Here is a 21170-nt window from a genome sequence, read left to right on the forward strand (position 1 = left end):
GGTTCTGGCGGATACTCAAAATTTGTCACCAGACATAGTCAGCTCACATTCAATCATCCTCAAACTAGAACCAAGCGACATATATTCAGTAAAAGCAACAAGTAGAAAAAGCTGATATTTTCAATCAGCTTTTCTTTGTTGAATATAAACAATGTCAGTGTTTGATCTCAGTTTAATATATGTTTCCTCAGTGAACACACAAAAACATTTCGCTTACAATTGCACTAATATAGTTTTATTTGCAAAATGTTCCTCAGGTGCGTGCCAAAGTTTGACATTATCACAATGTATCATGACACGAATGAAGGAACAGGTTTGTCAGTGAAACATTCCAGTTTCTGATGAAAATTTCAAGAGGCATGGGTAGAGACAATTTAGACAATAAGGAATATAGACAAGGACACACTAAAGAATGGGAGCAACGGAAGAAGTGTCAGTCTCTAAAAAGTCCTTTCTAGCGTTTTAGTGATTGTTATATATATATAACTTCAGTTGACTGGATAATATAACAGTAAGATATAACAGTGACATATATTGCATATTTGCATATCCAGGTTGACATACTGTACCATAATTTAGCTAATGTGAAAATCTACAGTTGGGTTTGAATGTGAGGGTTAAATTTTCATAGTGTTACCTCTGACAACAGAACCGGTGGTACAACTTTTTGGAAACTGTGGAAATGTTTTGAACAAGTTGTTGTTCCTAAAATACACGGATTAGAAAAAAATCATCTTGGTGGGTTCCATCCTTCTCAAATTCTCAAATGTGTAATATCCAACAACAGAACCTGCAATCATGCTGCTTTTGTTTTGTCGTTAAGTTTTGCAAACGTTAATTACTCTTCATGTTTTTGGGGTAGTGTTTTTTTTTTCCATGAGCACCATTCCTCTCCTCTCTCTTGGCGTGGCCTTTTCCCAGTTTGGGTGTGTGACTCAGCCAACTCTGAGCCATCCTTTGGTTACAGGGCAAACAGTGTTCTCATGCTGTAATCTGCGGTCTGCCTCTTTAACTGCTGATTTGGCTGATCTTTTCTGGTGCGGACTTCTAGTCGTGCTGCTCTAACTTTATTCCACTTGCAATCCCGCAGAAACAGCAGCTGTCTTGCCTTGGTTACTTGGAACTTCCCTGGAGCCTGGATCTCACCAGGAGATTGACCAGGCCCCTAAGAGGGAGCTGAGGGCCCCTAAGAGGGAGCTCATATATACTGGTTAAACTAAGAGGGAGGTAGTTACTTCTAAACAGTTTTGGAAGTAACGTGTTAAAAAGTAACACCTTACTGTAACTCCACTACTTTTGGCAGTAACCAGTGATGTAACTTATTACCTTTCAAATTAAATAACGCAATTAAAATGACTGAAATTTAAATTGTCTCATTACTCGTTACTTTTGTCTTGAGTGAAAATATTAACGGACAACTGCAGACTATAACAGACAAATGCAGCCTATTCCCCCAGTCTCCTGTTTATGATCTAATGTCACCCAACCTTATGGTGGCGTAATAAATGAGTGAATCCACAATGATTCATATCATTGCGGATGGCCACAAGATAAAAATGCCCATACTGTTTGCAACATAGGACTTTGATTTCACTTACCAGTCGTTTCATTTACAACACATTACTGAAAATGAATGCAATACCACACCCATCAGTAGCAGGATCCATTTCCTATTTAAGTAACAGCCTGACATGAAGCTGCTCTACCAGTCACAACAGCTGCACAAGGATTTCTTTGTCTGGTGCTGGTTCCTTTATCTTTGGATTACTGCTAAATATGAATCAATCAAGATATGTCCAGTTATTTTTTATACTGGCATCTGTTGCCATTATTTGTTTCTTTGTTCAGTTCTGGACCACAGCTTCAAAAGAAGAGGAGAATAGCATCATTTCTGAAGAGTTTGAAAATCAATTTTTAGACTCAAAGATGGGGAACAAGAGTCCTGAGTGGAAAAATCAAACAAATCCAATTTCCCTGGACCTGGGACAGAGACAATATATCAGGAGGAAGCTGGTTCATGACTTCTGCCACATCAATGGCACCCTGAGTTCCCTTGAAAAGAACAGAACATTTTACGATATTCCTAAGCATGAACTGGAAAACTTAATTGTGGATGACCGCCACGGAATTATCTACTGTTATGTTCCAAAAGTTGGATGCACACAGTGGAAACGTGTCATGATTGTGCTGAGTGAGACCCTGAAGGTAAATGGGGTTCCCTACAAAAATCCTTTGGATATTTCATATGATGACACCCACGTCAGAACAAACCTTGTTTTCCTCAACAGATTTTCAAAGCAAGTGATGAAAGAAAAGCTTGAGAAGTACAAAAAGTTCATTTTTGTCCGACATCCATATGTTAGACTCATCTCTGCGTACAGGGACAAGTTTGTTAAGGAAAACCAGGAATTCTACACGAGGTATGGTGTTCACATGTTGAGGAAATATGGCAATAACTCCAGCCCCCCTGCTAAAGTAAAGGTCGCCCATGCTGCTGGTATTCTTCCATCTTTCTCAAACTTCATCCAGTATGTAACAGATCCTGAAACTTTGAAGCATGGACTTTTTGATGAACACTGGAGACAGATGTATCACCTGTGTCACCCTTGTCAAATAAACTATGATTTTATCGGAAAGATGGAGACTATGGAGGAAGATGCTGCATTTTTGCTTCATATCCTACATGTAGATAATATTGTGAAGTTGCCACCGGGTTACACCAACAGAACAGCAGAATCCTGGGTGAGAGAGTGGTATGCAAACATTCCTGATGAGTGGAAGAGAAAGCTGTACAAAATCTATGAAAGTGACTTCAAACTGTTTGGATACTCCGATCTCGGGCATTAGTGAGGCTACAGAAAAAAATTTAGTCATATAGGTAGTCTTGTGCATGACTGTGGTGCTTATTTAGGTAGAGATTTTTAATCAGGGGTGGCTTTAACAGACAAATTCAGCTTGATACCTGTAAAGATATGCTAGTTCTAAAAAGTTTCTTGAAGTTACTTTGAAAATTGCTTAAGTCTTAAACATATGACTCATTATATGATTGGGGGTAACATTTTGTTCAAACCACATGGAATGTTGACCATTTTGTTTACATGGTGAAAATAAAATATAATGTAGGTGTTGTACTGTAAACATTAATAGTTTCTTGGGTTAGTTAGGGCAGTAGGAGGGCTGCTCAAAACCAAGTTAATGTGGCAGGACATAAATTATCTAGTGTAATCTTGTAGTCATCATTCTAATTCTTTACTCAGATTACTGTCTATTCACTTAAATATACTAATAAACAGGAGAAGACGCAATACAATTTTACTTACAAGTACAATGTCATTATGTTGTGAATACTTTCACTCAAGTGACAACACTACACTTTTTACTCCACAGTATTTCCCTGAGAAAAATGCTTCTTTTTCTGTTTTGAAACTGTTTGTGATCTTACACATAGAAATCAGTCGCTCTATATCTATATCTATCCTTATGTGATTTGGTTTATATGTTCTCATTATGTGAGTCTGATTCTTCTTGTAGAGACTGGGTGACATAGTGTGCAATTACTGTAAGTGGATCAGTGGGAAAAAAAATAAATTGTCCATAGAAAGCATGTCTCTGCCTGTGCATATGAAAAGGTTGTGTCACATATATATCTATTCATTGTCATACATATTCTCTCTGCACATTCTCTGAAAAACATAGATTATTTTTTTAATCTGAAAACATAAACATTTAAAATGACACACACATATCAGTGCAGCAAGCGTGGTTAACTGTGCTATTATGCATTACTTTTATGTAGCTCTTACCATTTTCATGCTGATCAAGCCCCAATATTACCTTGTTGCCCTTAATGGTTAAAGTTTAGAATTGGATTGGCAGATCTCTTCCTATACTTAGGGAAATTCTACCTTAAGCTTTCTTTTCTGAAGACTGTGACATACAAACTGGCTACTTCAGCATGACAGTTGGAGAGTATGTTTTAGCCATTCAGTTTTGGTTATGCCAGACTATTATTAATGAATTTATGGAAGATTATAGATTAATTATTTTAAACACCATGTTTCTCCCTGATATTAAACACCTCCATGGGCTCTATCCTGCAAGATACTGAGTAAGTTCTTTCTTAGGGACTGTGTGCTGTTTGTGATGTGTTATTACACTATGGGAAGTAACCCCTGCCAAAATTAAAATAAAAACGGTTAAATGAAATTTCAAACCCCATTTTGCTATTTCTTTTTCAATACTTGCTCACACATATCCTGCCAAAATGAAATTAGATAATTTGATTTTCATTTTAATTTTCATGACTAACACAAGTCTTTTCTGACAAAAGTAAACAAGCAATGTTATCATTTCCCACTTTGCCTTTTCGTTTTCAAGTTTGCCCACATGTAAACATATGTAAATAAATGTTAATTAGATAAAGCTGTTGCCTAAGACACGGAAGGTAACAATGGCAGACACATTCTCAGAGACTACACGCTTCCATAGCAGCAAATTTCGCTTCGCTCTCTTTTATAGGTTGTATGGGGGCAAACTTCACACTGATTGGGCGAAATCGAAGCAAATTCGCCGAAGCAAGCCAAACTGAGATGATGAATTTCCAACTTTACGCAAATGAGAACCACATGAGAACCAATCATTTCATGTTTGGTATGTGACATTCTCTAGAGAGGCGGGAGTAACAAAAAAGTCTGACCAAGATGGCGGAGGCTAAAGGCTACATGTACCATGAAAACATGAATATGATTAAAGGATATATGGACAATCTTATTGGATACATTAACACAAATTGTTGTTCATATGTTACATGAACTTAGTCGGGGCCAGAGTGGTAGAAAATACACTGTTGAGAGGAAAAGTCTAACTAATGAAGTGAAATGACAAAAACAACATTTTAATTTTATTTTTATTTTTGTCAGAAACGACTGCTGTTTGTCATGAAAATTGAAATGAATATTGAGTTATCTCATTTAATTTTTCATTTTGGCAGGATATGTGCGCACAGGTATTGAAAAAGAAATGGCAAAACAAGGTTTGAACTTTCATTTTACTCTTTTCATTTTCATTTTAATTTTGGCAGGGATGACCGTACATATTACACAGCCCAGGAACATGCAACAAGCAGAAAGAACCCCGAATGGCACCTCTTGCTACTGCAGCCTGAGGGTGCACACAGTCCCTCATATACCGCCTCCATTGCCTCTGCTGTATTTTATAGGCATTTCAAAGACTGAAGTGCATTTTGTAATAACTGGATATAGACTATCTCCAAGTCATGTGGGTTACCTGATGTTTATCATTACTGCAAATTATTCAGAGTAAGTGGATAAAACGAGGGCAGCACGGTGGGTAAGGCTGTTGCCTCACAGTTGGATCCCCGGCCCAGCAGCCAGGGTCCTTCTGTGTAGAGTTTTCATGTTCTGTCTGTGTCTGACTGGGTTTCCTCCGGGAGCTGCGGTTTCCTCCCACAGTCCAAAGACATGGAAGTCAGGCGAATTGGAGATACTAAATTGCCCCTTTATGGGAATGTGTGTGAGTGTGTTTGTTTGTGTGTCTGTCCTGCGATGCTCTGGTGACCTATCCAGGGTGTCTCCCTGCCTTTCACCCAGGGAGCACTGGGATAGGCTCCAGCACCCCGTGGGACCATAATTAGGATAAGCAGCTTAGAAAATGAATGAATGAATGAATGAATGATTTGGATAAAGCAGAACTACAAGGTTCATAAGAGAAAGATGTAGACCTGAACAGGGTAGTTGGGGCTTTTATTGCTGCAGGTGACTTCAGTTACTCCAACCTTAAAACTGTACCCCCCAAGTTGTTTTTATTAATTAATTAATTAATTAATTAATTAATTAATTAATTAATTAATTTAAACAAACAAATACAAAAGTTTTGTTTGAGGTCCTTGTTCCATGTCTGCCCAGTCCTATCTCACATCTTGTAACGACCTCGCCTCCCCCCTTGTCTGCCTCAACCACTCAGCGTTCAGCGTCACCGGTCTACTGATCACCAGTCTGATCATCACTCACCACCTTCACCTGTTCACTCGTTAATTTCATTAACTCTCCTCCCTATTTATACTCCTTTGTTGTGCACTTTCACTGTGAAGTCTACTCTTGGTTATACACCACAGACCTTTGCCTCATACCACTTTGAGACGCAGCCTGTTGAACGAACTCGAGACTAACCTGTTTGTATATTCTGTGAGAAGGACCTTGTTGAACTCTCTAAGTCCCTTGTTTACTTCTGCCTTTTTGTTTGAATAAATCCTGTGTTGCGCACTTGCGTCCTGCGACAGTTTTGGTTCTTGACACATCTACTATTCTGCATTCCTTCGGTCTCACCTTCACTATCATTGTTTGGATCATATCTTTACATCTCATACCATGCTTACAGACTTTTCAATGATAATCAAAGGAATCTTTGTACTACTTTCTTTAACAGTTGCTGTTAAAACTGCCTTTCTGTCCATGGAAATCAGCCTGTTCAAGGTCACACAATATAATGGACAAGCCTACAATACAATACATTTACTCAGGTAATGCACATACATACTATAACCAACACTAACCACAATCCAAAACCACCATCACACTACATACACACACACACACACACACACACACACACACACTGTACAAAAGTTCCATTCTAGAACTTTCTTAAATATCTGAACTTATCTGAACTTAGCACAGAACTTTCTTAAATATCAGTTACTTAACAACAAATGCTGTTAAATATTTAAGTGAACTAGCAAATGATATTAGTAAATTAAGTGCTTTTTTCACTTCAGCACACTTACAATTCATGTCACAATGAGAAACAAGCAACATCATATCTGAATTTTATAGCATATTTTGTTTTTATGTATGGCATTATATATTATATTTTTCATTTTCTCTCCTTGTTTTTACTGTATTTACTTGCCGCACATATCTTCTAAATGGATGAGTATCGATATATATGACACATGCTTGTTCCTATTTACATTGGCTACTAATGTGAAAGCAGAGATGTGCCTTTTATGAGAAAGTTTGTGTTTGTCATTGATGAGTTGTATATTGTTACTGAAATGGTTCCGTAATAATAAATCATAAACCAAACCATGAATATGATGGTCACAAAGACAAGATGGTGGTCCTATTAGGTCCCTGGGTACAAGTGTCTCTGACGATGTTTTTAGATTGTGTGAATGGAAAGCACAGATGTAGGTGATGTGCCCAATGAACTTTTACACATTATAGACAGAATTGTCTGACATCTAATCACCCGATCACATGTTTTGTTTCTCTTCTAGTCTCTATCTGCAATGAAGACATATGCCAGGTATATCAGGTGATTGTAAATGACTGTATAAATGAGCACGTCAACACTCACCAGGCAGACCTGATGATCCTGTACTTCGAGCCATTGTGTGTGTTTGTTTTTCATCAGATTAAATGTAAAGTCTACTCTGGGTTTTCATAAGGTAAAGATGGAGAAGCAGTCACAGGATAGACAGACGTATTAGTCATTTATGAGGAGACTGTTTCATTATTAAGTCAGGCATGACTAGGCATGACTAAAATTATTCAAAAGTAATTTCATTTCATTAATTTAATTACAGCATTTTTATTCCATGGAAAATGTATGGAAAATGTAGGGTTCGGCCGAATACTGAATCCAGCGCTCAAGATTCAGCCGAATCCAAAACCAAATACCGAATTCCATGTAAGTTACACACACATAAATGCAGTAAAACACCAGGAACAACCGTAGAATAAATAATCACCAATAAATGTTTGTTGCAGTTATCATTTATCATTAATTAAGATTTAAAAAAGAGCGGGCTACCTATAAATTTTGCTAGGATTTTGCATTTACCTACCAAAAACAGCTGAACGCTAACACTCAGAAACACCATAGTGTTTCATCTTGAAAGCAAAGTCGTCATTATGAGATGGAAACTGTTGAGGAAGATACTACACACTTGCTTCTTATGCTACATGTAGATAATATTGTGAAGTTCCAACCAAGTAACAATAACAGAACAGCAGAGTCCTGGGTGAGAAGGTGGTATGCAAATATTTCTGATGAGTGAAAAAGAAAGCTGTCCAAAATCCATGAAAATCCATCCACTTCAGACTGTTTGGATACTGTAATTAGTGGCATCAGTGAAGTCACAGAGTATGTTCTTTGGTTGTATAGGTAATCTCGTTCATGACTGTTGTCTCTGTATGTACAGGTCATCACAGGTCCGTAATAAAGTAGAGATATTTAATCAAGGGTGGTTTAAACAGACAAATTCAACTTGATACCTGCAAAGATATGCAAATTCTAAAAAAGTTTCTTGATGTCACCTTGAAAATATTTCAAGTCTTAAAAATATAACTCATTTTATTTTAAGTGTGTACATTTTTGTTCAGTCCACATGGAATGTTGACAATTTTGTTTACATGGTGGACGTGAAAAGCAACGTACCTGTTGTACTGTAAACACTAAGTTTCTTACATGGGCACGACGTGGTAGGACAAATTTTATAGTGTAACCTTCTAGTCATCCTCCAAATACTTCACTCAGATTTGTATGTATTACCTCAAATAAGCTAGGAAATGAAAGCATGAAAAACTAAACTTAAACTAGAAAGAAAAACCATAATGCGGCTCTAAAATGTAATAGTTTTGCATTTGCTTAATAAAAACAATTTCACTTATAATTCTATTATTTAGTAGTAGTATAATTCTATTACGTCCGGAATTCTGTCTTTGATTTAGGAAACCTCTGTGCGTCATTGATGGTTATATCAAAGATAGTTATTTTTAACACCATGCTTTTCTGAAATGTTTCCCTGCTTCGTGTGCTTTATCCTGCTGGTAGGATATTGAATCAGTTCTTCCTCAGGGAAAGTGTTTGTTTGTGGCATGTTATTACACAACCCAGGAACATAAAACAGGTAGAAAGAGCCTGAAGGTGTACACAGTCCCCCATAGGCTTGCTCCACTGCCAAGATACAGTTGTCACGCTTTGTAAAAGAGACTGGATGCATGTGCAGGTCAGCATTCGCTTTATTTAAACCAAATATAACAAAAGACTTCAAAACTTACAGTGAGCAGGTTTAGGACAGGCAGAAAAAAAAACAAAATGACATGGGGTAGACACCAAACGAAGCAAAACTAAGAAACAGAGAGAACCAAGGAGTATTTATACAAGACTAAACAAGGCTGAACTAACTAAAGACAGGTGTGGTTAATGATAAACTAACAAGACTAAACCAAGAAACCAGGAAGTAACACAGGGTGTATGGGGACTACTTGAACTGCAAAAACAATTATACAAATTAATTTAAAGCAAATTTCCTTCTTTCTCTAGGTCTTGATGAAGACCTAGACTTGATATTACACTGTATATTCAGTTTAAAAGTGTTTTAACTTGTAGGACAGATCATGCTATTTTGGGATCTATATTAACACTCACTCACTCACTCTCTAAGCCGCTTATCCTAACTAGGGTCGCGGGGGTTGCTGGAGCCTATCCCAGCGGTCACAGGGCGAAAGGCGGGGAAACACCCTGGACAGGTCGCCAGTCCATCGCAGGGCAGACACACAGACAATCACACTCACACACACAATCATACCTAGGGACAATTTAGTGTCTCCAATTCACCTAACCTGCATGTCTTTGGACTGTGGGAGGAAACCGGAGCTCCCGGAGGAAACCCACGCAGACACGGGGAGAACATGCAAACTCCACACAGAAAGGACTCTGGCCGCCCGGCCGGGAATCGAACCCGAGACCTTCTTGCTGTGAGGCGACAGCGCTATCCACTGCGCCACCGTGCCGCCCTCTATATTAACAGTTATTTGAAACTGTGAGAAAATCATGCCAAGTGTTGACCTTCTCTGGATAGACCTCCTAACAGAAGAGCCCTATGGCTTTTTTTTGCTAGGAGAATGAAGCCATAGGGGCTCTTCTATTGGGAGGTTTACTACTTACTCTGAGTTCACTAACTCTGAGTTTTTACTAAATCCGATTTCTGGAATACCCCTAGGGTTGACAGGATTACACAGGGCAGGAGTCACGCTTAGTGAAAACGAGGCTAAACAAAACAGAAACAGGTGCAAATAGTAAATTATTAAGGTGATCAGACTGGTGATTATTATTATTATTATTATTATTACTACAGTTGTTGTTTTGTGTTTGTTCATTCATTCCAATTTGTTCTGCTAAATCATCAGTAACTCACCCAGTTATTGATGATTAGCAGAACAAAGTGGATGATTAGAGAAGTGGATCAGTGCAACTAGAGAAAAGTTCAAGAACAAATGAATAACATCTAAGGCTAAATGGGAAGCTTGACCCTGACCAAAAGGTATCGTACTTTATACTGTACATTCCCACTGACCCACTGGTTCCCATTGACACCATTGTTACTTTCTTACCTTTAATTGTTAGGCAAAAAACAGGTCAAGATTTCAAAATCACAGAAGGCAAAAACTCACACAGCCAGGCGTGGAGAACTATCAGTCACAATCTGACAAAGAACAGGTACAAACAGAGGACTTAAATGCACAGAGCAATTAACAGCAGAGACAGACTATTGGAGGAAACAAACCAGGTAATGACAGGGATCAGGTGGGGGTCGGACAGAATTAAACAAACAAGGCAAGGATGTCAGGGCAAGATGGACTGTGCCATCACATGTCTGCCCCTCTCCATTATAAAAAGTCTATTAGAGTCTGCAAACATTGCCACACTGCACAGGCCAAAAATGCTATACACACAGTCCACAGACACTCTGAAACACTCCATTATTGTCAAAAATACTACTCACTTCTCACAACAGATACAGTAAAGTCACTCAGCTAACCTAAATACATTACATGTACGTGTGTACACAAAAACTTTAATGGCTGAATGCTGAAAGTTCCATCTTGGAATGTTGCACTACTACACGTTTAACGAATGTGTCTATATGTATGAGCACATCAACATCCGTCAGACAGACCTGATGATCCTGTAGTTTTAGCCGTTGCCTCCTATTGTACTGTTTATCAGATGAAGATGGAGAAGCAAAAATGACAGAATTACAATACACGTCACGCATCTCAGGGAAAGAACTCACAACATATGGTAAAATGACAGGATTAAAGTGAGCACCTGACTTCTATATGGGTAACTGGCTCCAGTTACACTTAGCAAATCTCAACCCCTGTACAGTTTTAACTGCAAGCAAGATAGTCAGAGAGGTGTTAGTCATTTACAAGAAGACTGTTTAATATGTAAGTTAAGCATCTAGATGTTTGATGAACATTATTCAAAAGTGATTTCATTTCATGAATTTAACTACAGCACTTATATCCTGTGGAAAATGTATTTCATTTTTCTTATAAGGGATATTTTGTTCAAAATAAACTATTTTAGAACATAAAACTATGCATGAAAACATGCTTCAAACATTTCCAGGGTCTTCACAAAGACATGGCACAGTTTCTGTTTCTGTCTCTGGTAAAACCATGACTGAATTCAGATGATAATGTCTGTCACAATGAACTTTAATGGTTGAGTTAACCACAAGTGAAAGAGCTCATTATAAAAAAAAACACACACACACACAAAGCTTGAATCTAATATGCATTTTTAAAATGAAAATTTTCAAATGATGACTTTTATTTTTTCCAAAGTGTGAACAAAGAGATATACAACAACATCAGCAACAACAGCAACAAGAAGGTTTATTTAGAGGTCAATATCACTTTTAATGTCTCAAAGAGCTTTACATCTGAACGAGTACAAATTAAACTAAATTATTACAGGAGAGCCTACAGGGATAGTCTTAGACTCCTTAGTAGTCGAATTGAAATTATATTATTCTAAAGTTCTAAAAAATAGATGTCTTTAGTTTGTTTTTTAAAGTTATTCGGTGAGTTTGCCTCCCTAATTTCTAAAGGTAGACTATTCCAGAGGAAGGGAGAGGGGTAGGAAAAAGCTCGGTAGCCAGCAGTCAACTTTTTAACTCTTGGAATGACTAATAGCTCAGTATCTTGAGAGCGCAGGGTACAAAGAGGGTTATAGGTTGTAATTAAGTCTGAAAGCTAAGCCGCCACAAGCCCATGTTGAATTTTGTATGTAAATAAGAGGACCTTAAAATCTGCCCTTGCATGAATTGGGAGCCAATGAAGGGAAGCAAGGACCGATGTAATGTGGTCAAACTTCCTTGTTCGGGTCAGGATTCTGGCAGCAGCGTTCTGGCCGAGCTGAAGACTTTTGATACTAGAGGCTAGTAGACCGGAGTACAGAACATTGCAATAATTGAAGCGACACGTTACAAATGTGTGAACAATAGTTTCTGTGTCAGCCATACATAGCATGGCCCTAATTTTAGCAATATTACGGAGGTGATAAAAGGCAGTTTTGGTGGTGTTTTTGATGTGAGTGACAAACGAGTGACTAGACTCAAAAATCACACCAAGGTTTTTAGTTGTAGAGTTTTGAGAGATGATTCAGTTGTCAAGATTTAGGGTAAGATCACAAAAAAGATGCTTATGCGTAGGGGGACCAATGACCAGCATTTCAGTTTTGCCTGAATTAAGCATCAGGAAATTTGAAGACATCCAACCCTTAACAGCACAAAGACATGATTGAAGGTTAGCCAATTCAGAGCAGACATTGTGCTTCACAGCTAAGAAAATCGGAGTATCGTCAACATAAAAATAGAAGTCAGTGTTATAACTACGAATAGTGTCGCCAAGGGGGAGCATGTAAATAGTGAAAAAGAGAGGGCCAAGGGCCGACCCCTGAGGTACACCATAGATGATATGCTTTCCTATTGCTCTCTCACGGAAATGTTCATATCAGTGAGCGTGTATGAGAACGTTTCAGGTTTTTCTAATTTACTTGCACCATCAACACGCCTCTTTGTTATTTTCTGTCACATCATGTTGATTTACAGTTACAGCTTGGCTGGCATGTGGATATGTTGTAATACTTTGGGGTTCTGGTAGATACTCCAAATGTGCAACAAGTAAAAACAGCTGATATTTTGAATTAACTTTTATTTGTTGAATATAAACAATGTCCATGTTTAATGTCAAGTTAATATATGTTTCCTCAGCAAACGCAACAAAATTTACACTTACAAATGCACTAATATTAATAGTAGATTTAATTATTAATACCAATCAGAAGACGTTCAAGTACTGGCCTCATTTTTTTTTAAATCAGATTAATGGATATTTGCAGTCATCAGTCTGATGCTGTCTGTTTGAGCCACCATAACCAAAATATTTCTAGTTTAATGAATATATATGAGGAGACAGAAATACAGTCTACTGAGGTCTCATAGGACCATGACCTGTTTCTGTTCCTGTTTGTGTTAGTGCTTCACATTTTTATTTGCAAAATGTTCCGCATGTGCGTGCCAAAGTTTGACATTCTCATGATCTATCATGACACGAATGAAGGAACAGGTTTGTCAGTTAAACATGCCTGTTTCTAACGAAAATTCCCAGAAGCATGGGTAGAGACAAATTAGACAAGAAGGAATACAGACAAGGGCACACTAAAGAATGGAAGAAGTGTCAGTCTCTCAAAGTCCTTTCTAGTGATTATTAACATGTATGTATATAATATATCACTTCAGTTGACTGAATAATATAACAGTAAAATATAGTAGTGACATATATTGCATATTTGACATGGACTCCAGGTTGACATACTGTGCCATAATTTAACTATTGTAAAAATCCTCAGATGGGTTTGAATGTGAGGGTTAAGTTTCCAAAGTGTTACCTCTGACAACAGAACCTGGGGTACAGCTTTATGGAAACTGTGGAAATGTTTTGAACAAGTTGTTGTTCCTAACATATGTGGATTAGAAAACAATTCATGGAATAATGGAGCTGTGATTGCATTCATGAAAAGAAATCACCTGTAAATACTCTCAGTGAAATCAGAAATCATCTTGGTGGGTTGCGTACTACTCAAATTCTCATATGTGTATTATCGGACAACAGATCTGCAATCATGCTGCTTTTGTTTTGTCGTTAAGTTTTGCAAACGTTAATTACTCTTCATGTTTTTGGGGTTGTGTTTTTTCACCAGCACCATTCCTCTCCTCTCTCTTGGTGTGGCCTTTTCCCAGTTTGGCTGTGTGACTCAGCCAACTTTGAGCCATCCTTTGGTTACAGCCCAAACAGTGTTCTCATGCTGTAATCTGCGGTCTGCCTCTTTAACTGCTTATTTGGCTGATCTTTTCTGGTGCAGACTTCTAGTCGTGCTGCTCTAACTTAGGTCCACTTGCAATCCCGTAGAAATAGCATCTGTTACTTGGAACCAAGGGTAGTTACTTCTAAACAGTTTTGGAAGTAACACATTGCAAAATAATGCCTTACTGTAATTCCACTACTTTTGGTGGTAACTAGTAATGTAACTGATTACCTTTTCAAATTAAATAACGCAGTTACAATGACTGAAATTTAAAATGTCTCGTTCCTTGTTACTTTTGTCTTGCGTGAAAATATTAATGGACAAATGCAGACTATAGCAGACAAATACAGCCTATTCCCCCAGTTTCCTATTTATGATCTAACGTCACCCAACCTTACGGTGGAGCAATGAATGAGTAAATCAATCAGTCAGCATTAGCCCACACAATGGTCAACAGTTCGGACAATGTGAGCTTGCTGTCCTGGAAATATGGACATAAGTTTTCCCTCCTTGAAATGGACAAAAATATACTGGTGAGTTGTAGTCTATGTGCATTGCGTGAGAACTTTATCCATATCAGAGAATAGTAATTCAAATTTTCTGAGGCACCTGGTAAAACAACTCGTTTCCACAAAGCTAATCATGAAAGACCCCAGTATTGGCGCAACACTAAAATAATATAGCCACATATGCATTCATAAGAGGATTGAAGCAAACATTTAGAAGTAACGCAAAAGTTACTTTCCCTAGTAACTAATTACATTCATATGCAGTAATTGGTAAAGTAATTAAATTGCTTTTGAAAGAAGTAAATAGTAACTGTCCCAACAACATTGCTTCTAAATCCCTTTTGGTACCCATAGCCATGCTCTTGTGTCCCAGCAGTCTTAAGGTGAATCTGTAGGGGTTTGATGGTTCCACTCTCACTGAAGACTGCAGAGCGGCCTCCTTAGTGGCTCTCTCAGCTCCAGATTTGCTAACTGACCTGGCTATATGCATGTCACAGTATGTCATGCCTATCTGCTGTGTTGCCAGGCCTCTTTAAGCTGGACGGTCTGCCTGCTGATTTTGTAATCATTGTGCTTAGTGCTCCTTTTAAAGGTGCTGAAGCACAAAGCTGAGCAGTATGGTATGAGTGGCACTTAGCGGCGGGACTTATGTCACTGACAGCTCCTCAATGGCTACATGCTTGGGTTGTATTCTGCCTGTTTTGGAAGTTTCTTTGGATAAATGTCTCTGCCAGTTGAATAAATGTAATGTAAGCGAGTGTGTTTGTGCATCTCAGGCATGTGATGTTTTTAAGGTATTTGCTAGTCTTGAGTTTCAGTGGGATTCTGTGGTGTTACTTTCTTTCCTTTTGGATTCTCACACACAGACATATATATATTGCACTGAATGCTTATATACTAGCTCAAATATCTGAGTATTTTCATTCTCTGAGTTCTAACATACACGCACATACACACATACACAAAAAAAGCTGACACTGACAGTTCTGCTTAAACAGGAGCTTCAGAAGGTCAAGGGTGCATAGAAAAAAGAGCTCAGGTCAACAGCAGAGGCACTATAACTGTACTGGGATGGTTGCTGCAAATTAATGCAATACCACACCCATCAGTAGCAGGTTCCATTTCCTATTTAAGTAACAGCCTGACATGAAGCTGCTCTACCAGTCACAAAAACTGCACAAGGATTTCTTTGTCTGGTGCTGGTTCCTTTATCTTTGGATTACTGCTAAAAATGAATCAATCAAGATATGTCCAGTCATTTTTAATACTGGCATCTGTTGCCATTATTTGTTTCTTTGCTCAGTTCTGGACCACAGCTTCAAAAGAAGAGGAGAATAGCATAATTTCTACAGAGATAGACGATCTATTTGTAGAGTCAAACATGGGGAGGAAGAGATGTGAGTGGAAAATTCACGCAGATCCAATTTCCCCGGAGCTGAAACAGAGACAGTATGCCAGGAAGAAGCTCGTTGGTGACTTCTGCAACAACAGTGATGCCCTGAGTTTCCTTGGAAAGAACAGAACATTTTACGATATTCCTAAGCATGAACTGGAAAACTTAATCGTGGATGACCGTCACGGAATTATCTACTGTTATGTTCCAAAAGTTGGATGCACACAGTGGAAACGTGTCATGATTGTGCTGAGTGAGAGCCTGAAGGTAAATGGGGTTCCCTACAAAAATCCTTTGGATATTTCACATCGTGACACCCACGCCAGAACAAACGTTGTTTTCCTCAACAGATTTTCAAAGCAAGTGATGAAAGAAAAGCTTGAGAAGTACACAAAGTTCATTTTTGTCCGACATCCATATGTTAGACTCATCTCTGCATACAGGGACAAGTTTGTTCGGGGGGAGCAGTATTTTTATACGTCGTATGGTGTTCATATGCTGAAGAAATATGGCAATAACTCCAGGCCCCCTGCTAACGTAAAGGTTGCCCATGATGCTGGTATTCTTCCATCTTTCTCAAACTTCATCCAGTATGTAACAGATCCTGAAACTTTGAAGCATGGACTTTTTGATGAACACTGGAGACAGATGTATCGCCTGTGTCACCCTTGTCAAATAAACTATGATTTCATCGGAAAGATGGAAACTATGGAGGAAGATGCTGAACATTTGCTTCGTATCCTACATGTAGATAATATTGTGAAGTTGCCACCAGGTTACACCAACAGAACAACAGAATCCTGGGTGAGAGAGTGGTATGCAAACATTCCTGATGAGTGGAAGAGAAAGCTGTCAAAAATCTATGAAAGTGACTTCAAACTGTTTGGATACTCTGATCACGGGCATTATTGAAGTTACAGACAGAAATGTATTCGTATAGGTAGTCCTGTGCATGACTGTGGTGCTTATTTAGGTAGAGATTTTTAATCAAGGGTGGCTTTAACAGACAAATTCAACTTGATACCTGTGATACCTTCACTAGTTCTAAAAAGTTTGAAGTCTTAAACATATGACTCATTTTGTGATTGGGGGTAACATTTTGTTCAAACCACATGGAATGTTGACCATTTTGTTTACATGGGGAAAATAAAATATAACGTAGGTGTTGTACTGTAAACATTAATAGTTTCTTGGGTTAGTTAGGGCAGTAGGATGGTTGCTCAAAACCAAGTTGATTTGGCAGGACACAAATTATCTAGTGTAATCTTGTAGTCATCCTTCTAATGCTTCACTCAGATTTCTGTCTGTTCATTTAAATATACTAAAAAACAGGAGAAGACGAAATACAATTTTACTTACAAGTACAATGCAATTATGTTGTGAATACTTTCAAGTGCAACTGTCTGACAACACTACACTTTTTACTCCACAATATTTCCCTGAGAAAAATGCTTCTTTTTCTGTTTTGAAACTGTTTGTGATCTTACACATAGAAATCAGTCGCTCTATATCTATATCTATCCTTATGTGATTTGATTTATATGTTCTCATTACGTGATTCTGATTCTTCTTGTAGAGACAGTGTGACACAGTGTGCAATTACTGTAAGTGGGAAAAAATAAATTGTCTATAGAAAGCATGTCTCTGCCTGTGCATATGAAAAGGTTTTGTCACATATATATCTATTCATTGTCATACGTATCTTCTCTGCACATTCTCTGAAAAACATAGATTATTTTTTTAATCTGAAAACATAAACATTTAAAATGACACACATATATCAGTACAACAAGCGTGGTTAACTGTGCTAAAATCTGTGCTATGCTATGCATTCCTTTTATGTAGCCATTTTGTGCTGAGCCCCAATGTTACCTTGTTGCCCTCAATGGTTAAAGTTTAGAATTAGATTGGCAGATCTATTCCTATACTTAGGGCTCTATCCTGCAAGATACTGAATCAGTTCTTTCTTAGGGAATGTGTTCTGTTTGTGATGTGTTATTACACTATGGGAGGTAATCCCTGCCAAAATTAAAATAAAAACGGTTAAATGAAATTTCAAAACCCATTTTGCTATTTCTTTTTCAATACTTGTTCACACATATCCTGCCAAAATGAAAAATGAAATTAGATATCTTGATTTTCATTTTTATTTTCATGACAAGTCTTTTCTGACAAGAGTAAACAAGCAATGCGTTATCGTTTCCCACTTTGCCTTTTCGTTTTCAAGTTTGCCCACATGTAAACATATGTAAATATATGTTAATTAGATAAAGCTGTTGCCTAAGACACGGAAGATAACAATGGCAGACACATTCTCAGAGACTACACGCTTTCATTGCAGCATATTTCGCTTCGCTCTCTTTTATAGGTTGTATGGGGGAAACTTTACACTGATTGGGCGAAATTGAAGCGAATTCACCAAAGAAAGCGAAATTGAGATGGTGAATTTCCAACTTTACGCAAATGAGAACCACATGAGAACCAATCAGTTCAGCTTGTGATATGTTTGGTATGTGACGTTCTCTAGAGAGGCGGGAGTAACAAAAAAAATCTGACCAAGATGGCAGAGGCTAAAGGCTACATGTAGCATGAAACCATGCATATGATTAAAGGATATACGGGCGACCTTATTGGATACATTAACACAATTTTGTTTATATGCTACATGAACTTAGTCGGGGCCGGAGCGGTAGAAAAAACTCTCTCAACGGCTCTGGTTGGGGCAAATGGACCACTGTAGACCTTCATTTAAGCATTCCAACTTTTGAGCTAGGTGACTTGCTTGCTGTTTTAGCGACTGCACCCCCAGAGCGAAATTTCGTAGGGTGAAATTCGCAAAGTGATTTGCTGTTCTGTGTGCTTTTAGGCTTTCATGCACTTTTGTGATCACGTAGCTTCCTTTATTCTGCCCATTTCTAATGAACATATATTTACATATATTTACATGTAGGCGAACTCGAAAACAAAAAGTGGGAAATGATAACGCAATGCCCTTTTGCATTTGCCTTTTCATATTATCACATACAGCACGTTGATGGCAAAAATTAAATCGCAAACTGGGACTTTGCTATAGGTTTACCAACTTTGTCTTTTCATTTGCATTTCACATGATTTGTACCGCAAAATCTGTTGAGAGAAAAAGTCTAACTAATGAAGTGAAATGACAAAAAAGATATTTTAATTTTATTTTTATTTTTGTCAGAAAAGAAAATTAAAATGAAAAACTGAGTTATCTAATTTCATTTTTCATTTTGGCAATGCATTGTTACTTCATCTGGTTTTAGATTTAATATGCCATTTTCTTTTTATTTTCTGTTTTCTTTATTATTTATTTCCTTCACATTAAGGAAATAAGGAAATCTTTTAGAATTTATAAAGCATCAGTCATAAAGAAATTCATGTCAATCACACAGAAATCTTTTAAAAACATGTTAAGTTTGTATTTGTTTGTTTATTTGTTTGTGTGTCTGTCTATGTTTTTATTTCTTTCTTTCTTTCTTTCTTTCTTTATTTAAACAAACAAATAAAAAGGTTTTGTTTGAGGTCCTTGTTCCATGTCTGCCCAGTCCTATCTCACATGTACTATTCTGCATTCCTTCGGTCTCACCTTCACTATCATTGTTTGGATCATATCTTTACTTCTCATGCCATGCTTACAGAAATTTCAGTGATAATCAAAGGAATCTTTGTACTACTTTCTTTAACAGTTGCTGTCAAAACTGCCTTTCTGTCCATGGAAATCAGCCTGTTCAAGGTCACACAATATAATGGACAAGCCTACAATACAATACATTTACTCAGGTAATGCACATACATACTATAACCAACACTAGCCACAATCCAAAACCACCATCACACTACATACACACACACACACACACACACACACTGTACAAAAGTTCCATTCTAGAACTTTCTTAAATATCTGAACTTATCTGAACTTAGCACTGAACTTTCTTAAATATCAGTTACTGAACAGCAAACGCTTTTAAATATTGAAGTGAACTAGCAAATGATATTAGTAAATTAAGTACTTTTTTCACTTCAGCACACTTAAAATTCATGTCACAATGAGAAACAAGCAACATCATATCTGAATTTTATAGCATATTTTGTTTTTATGTATGGCATTATATATTATATTTTTCATTTTCTCTCCTTGTTTTTACTGTATTTACTTGCCGCACATATCTTCTAAATGGATGAGTATCGATATATATGACACATGCTTGTTCCTATTTACTTTGGCTACTAATGTGAAAGCAGAGATATGCCTTTTATGAGAAAGTTTGTGTTTGTCATTGATGAGTTGTATATTGTTACTGAAATGGTTCTGTAATAATAAATCATAAACCAAACCATGAATATGATGGTCACAAAGACAAGATGGCGGTCCTATTAGGTCCCTGGGTACAAGTGTCTCTGACGATGTTTTTAGATTGTGTGAATGGAAAGCACAGATGTAGGTGATGTGCCCAATGAACTTTTACACATTATAGACAGAATTGTCTGACATCTAATCACCCGATCACATGTTTTGTTTCTCTTCTAGTCTCTATCTGCAATGAAGACATATGCCAGGTATATCAGGTGATTGTAAATGTCTGCATAAATGAGCACGTCAGCATTCACCAGGCAGACCTGATGATCCTGTACTTCGAGCCGTTTTGTGTGTTTGTTTTTCATCAGATTAAATGTAAAGTCTACTCTGGGTTTTCATAAGGTAAAGATTGAGGAGCAGTCACAGGATAGACAGAGGTATTAGTCATTTATGATGAGACTGTTTAATAATTAAGTTAGGCATGGTGGGACAATGTCCGGAATTCTGTCTTTGATTTAGGAAACCTCTGTGCGCCATTGATGGTTATACCAAAGATAGTTATTTTTAACACCATGCTTTTCTGAAATGTTTCCCTGCTTCGTGTGCTTTATCCTGCTGGTAGGATATTGAATCAGTTCTTCCTCAGGGAAAGTGTTTGTTTGTGGCATGTTATTACACAACCCAGGAACATAAAACAGGTAGAAAGAGCCCGAAGGTGTACGCAGTCCCTCATAGGCTTGCTCCATTACTTCTGCTGCCTTTT

The 21170-nt window shown here is 37.6% G+C and overlaps 2 protein-coding genes across 2 annotated transcripts; both read left to right on the plus strand.

Annotated features, from left to right (window-relative positions):
- The first annotated feature begins 292 nt into the window (after nt 1–292).
- Nucleotides 293–2847, plus strand: LOC115810486 (carbohydrate sulfotransferase 12-like). Its single transcript, XM_030772419.1, has 2 exons — nt 293–313; nt 1849–2847. Exons 1-2 carry the CDS (start codon nt 293–295, stop codon nt 2845–2847), a joined length of 1020 nt encoding a protein of 339 aa, XP_030628279.1.
- A 13227-nt stretch (nt 2848–16074) lies between these two features.
- On the plus strand, nt 16075–19233 carry LOC115810487 (carbohydrate sulfotransferase 12-like). Its single transcript, XM_030772420.1, has 2 exons — nt 16075–16982; nt 19203–19233. Exons 1-2 carry the CDS (start codon nt 16075–16077, stop codon nt 19231–19233), a joined length of 939 nt encoding a protein of 312 aa, XP_030628280.1.
- The last annotated feature ends 1937 nt before the right edge of the window (nt 19234–21170 follow it).

Source organism: Chanos chanos, chromosome 4, assembly GCF_902362185.1.
Source record: "Chanos chanos chromosome 4, fChaCha1.1, whole genome shotgun sequence".
Lineage (NCBI taxonomy): Eukaryota > Metazoa > Chordata > Actinopteri > Gonorynchiformes > Chanidae > Chanos > Chanos chanos.

Excerpts from the sequence above, each read along its gene's own strand:
- LOC115810487 (XM_030772420.1), top strand. The coding sequence starts at position 16,075 with ATGGGGAGGAAGAGATGTGAGTGGAAAATTCACGCAGATCCAATTTCC. Across the intron at positions 16,983-19,202 it reads AAACTGTTTGGATACTCTGA|ACCGCAAAATCTGTTGAGAG; the intron begins TCACGGGCATTA and ends CACATGATTTGT.
- LOC115810486 (XM_030772419.1), top strand. The coding sequence starts at position 293 with ATGACACGAATGAAGGAACAG. Across the intron at positions 314-1,848 it reads TGACACGAATGAAGGAACAG|TTCTGGACCACAGCTTCAAA; the intron begins GTTTGTCAGTGA and ends TTCTTTGTTCAG.